The following is a 2,500-nucleotide window of genomic DNA, read 5'->3' as shown; positions in this document are numbered from 1 at the left end:
GAGGATGTGAGAATCCGATGGATAAGCCCCCGTCGTGGTGGTCGTCGTCCTCAATATGGCCCTGTCCGCCGAAGCCGATCACCTGGCCTCCACCTTGAGAGGCAGAGGCGAGGGCGGTCAGCAGGTCCACGCCGTCTGGAAGCGTTGGGTTCTCTCCCTCGGCGTAGTTGACGAAGTAGACGTCGGGGTTGGAGGGCGGCGGTGCGGGGACCTCGATCACGTGCTGGTCTTGTTCCGTCTGTTTGCTAAGGACGTAGATGACGTGCTTCTGTTGAGGAGGAGGGACGACGATTGGGTCAGATCCCTGGCCGGCCTCCGGGAGTCTCACGAAGACCACATTGTGCTCGACGGTGGGTTCCGGGATGTGCTGGTTATGGTTGATTTTCGGCGGGATGGCCGGGACGTCGTACAACAACACGCGGCGGTTGACGTGCGGAGTGACACACCTGCCTGCGTGGAAGACCTCTCCGGCGTTGCACGTGGTTAATGGCTCCTCATTTCCATGCGAATCGCCGTGTGGTCCAACGGGAGATGGAGGACTGTAGCTTTGCCAGGTCGATGCCGATGCAAGAGCAACAGTGGAGATGAATATCTGCGGAAAAGAGACATGTGCGAGCCATCAATTTGTTTTCCTGTCTTAAAAATAAAAAAAAAATAAAAAAAAAAACATATAAGAATACAAAAATCACATATATAAATCACATATAAATCACATTTGCCTCGACCACATATAAATCACATATGCCTCGACCACATATAAAATTCTATTACTGCATCCTGTCATCTGGCAACCTAGACTTCAAAGCTAACGTGAAAGTAACCAGCTTCCCCTTTGAATAAGAATAAACAGAGAAAATCTTCAAGGGGCCTATAAGGCTAATCATGTAATATTCATCATGCGACGCAAGTGCCTGAATACTTGAATTCGTAGTCTTCCTATCAATCGTTCCCAGTAATGTTGCACGTGCAAATCTATGCGTACGACGATAATGAAATATAATCTACAGCTAAATTCCAGATAGAATCTCCTCGCACGACGTGGCATGCGTAAACAGTAGACGCTGAGAGCCTCCCCGTTTAAGTCTCGTAAACTGGTCACTACGACGGCAGCTCATGCCATTTTTTTCCTGTGTTGTGCTCTCGTATTGTGCTGCTCTTTTTCCTATCTTTCTGTCTCTCTCTCTCTCTCTCTCTCTCTCTCTCTCTCTCTCTCTCTCTCTCTCTCTCTCTCTCTCTCTCTCTCTCTCTCTCTCTCCTTCATTCTACTTCTTATTATTATTCTTTTACTTCTTATCAAACGTTGCTTTGTTTTTATGCATTTAAAACATTTTATCTCTACAAAGATGTTTGGCCAATTTAGAAGCTATTGAAGTATATATATCATCTAAGAAGTTTACATTGTTTGATTGGTATTAACGTATTAAAGATATATATGTCTATCATTTATCTCTAACCTATATATCAACATGCCTCTCTCTCTCTCTCTTTCTTAATCTTTCTCTCTTAATCTCTCGCTCTCTCACCCTCTCTGCTAGCTTTGCGAGCCGGAGAAGAAGACAACGGCAAGTACTCATCTCTCTCTCACTCTCTCTCTCTCTCTCTCTATATATATATATATATATATATATATATATATATATATATATATATATTCCTTATCGTTGCCGAACAAGCAATTCAGTTCAAAATTACACGACTTCTGAATATATTTTTGGACACATTATAACTGCTTAATGGCACAGTTACATTTCTGCCCGTCTGTACAATTTCAACTTAAAACGATTTAAAATCAACAATCATATCCACGTGAAATGATGACATAAATCTTGGAGATATATATCCAATCATAGGTCTATCACAGTGAAAAAAGTATTATAAGTTTACGTTTAGTGGGATTTCACTATACCTCATCATACGTTTGAATTGGTTTCACAGCTTGATCCCATATACACAACCCTGCGCCTTATCTAATGGGATTCACTATACCTAATCGCATGAGTGTTTTCCAAAAGTTTTACAACTTAATTTCATTCACAAAACCTACTAGTGCCCTCTCGAGTAAGGTAGCGAAGAGTACCACAACTTACCAGTAGCCTCATGGTGGAAGAAAGAAGTGCCGCGTGTAGCTCTACAACAACGTATATACCTATCCTCTCACCAGGGCAATGTGACACGCCCCCAGTCCCTCTCCTTCGCCAGTTCACCAATCCCGATCCCTTTCTGCTTGCTCCTTGGTGCTTGTTCCTTTGAGTCCCCCTATTTGGTCGGATTCAGCTACGAGGTCAAGGGATTTTACTCTCACTGCATCTTGCATATCGTGTGTGTGTTTTGATATGCAGGCATTAACATTTGATACGTGCTTCCGTCATTGAGGCTGTGTTTATTCGTTTATTAGTCTGTTTTTTTTTCCTTCTTTTTTTCTTAAATACATATACATTTGATTTGGATTATTATGTTCTAAAATAAGTATGCGATCAGATAAGTCCTCTTTTACTGAGAC

The 2,500-nt window shown here is 42.6% G+C and overlaps 1 protein-coding gene across 1 annotated transcript in view; it reads right to left on the bottom strand.

The window, feature by feature from the left end:
* The window catches only part of LOC147468653 (uncharacterized), a 2,678-nt gene extending 461 nt beyond the window's left edge, over nucleotides 1-2,217 (bottom strand). The window contains exons 1-2 of the mRNA XM_086552898.1: nucleotides 2,088-2,217; nucleotides 1-592 (exon numbers count right to left, since the gene is read on the bottom strand). The exon at nucleotides 1-592 is cut by the window's left edge and continues 461 nt beyond it. Of these exons, the coding sequence (XP_086409024.1) occupies nucleotides 1-592; nucleotides 2,088-2,099 (604 nt within the window). The 5' untranslated portion in view covers nucleotides 2,100-2,217. The remainder of the gene's footprint in view (nucleotides 593-2,087) is intronic.
* Between the last annotated feature and the right edge of the window lie 283 nt (nucleotides 2,218-2,500).

The sequence above is a fragment of the Penaeus japonicus genome, unplaced genomic scaffold (genome assembly GCF_977035675.1).
Source record: "Penaeus japonicus unplaced genomic scaffold, GWHDUDI00000001_assembly GWHDUDI00000027, whole genome shotgun sequence".
NCBI lineage: Eukaryota > Metazoa > Arthropoda > Malacostraca > Decapoda > Penaeidae > Penaeus > Penaeus japonicus.
This window is presented reverse-complemented; position numbering and strand designations above follow the sequence as displayed.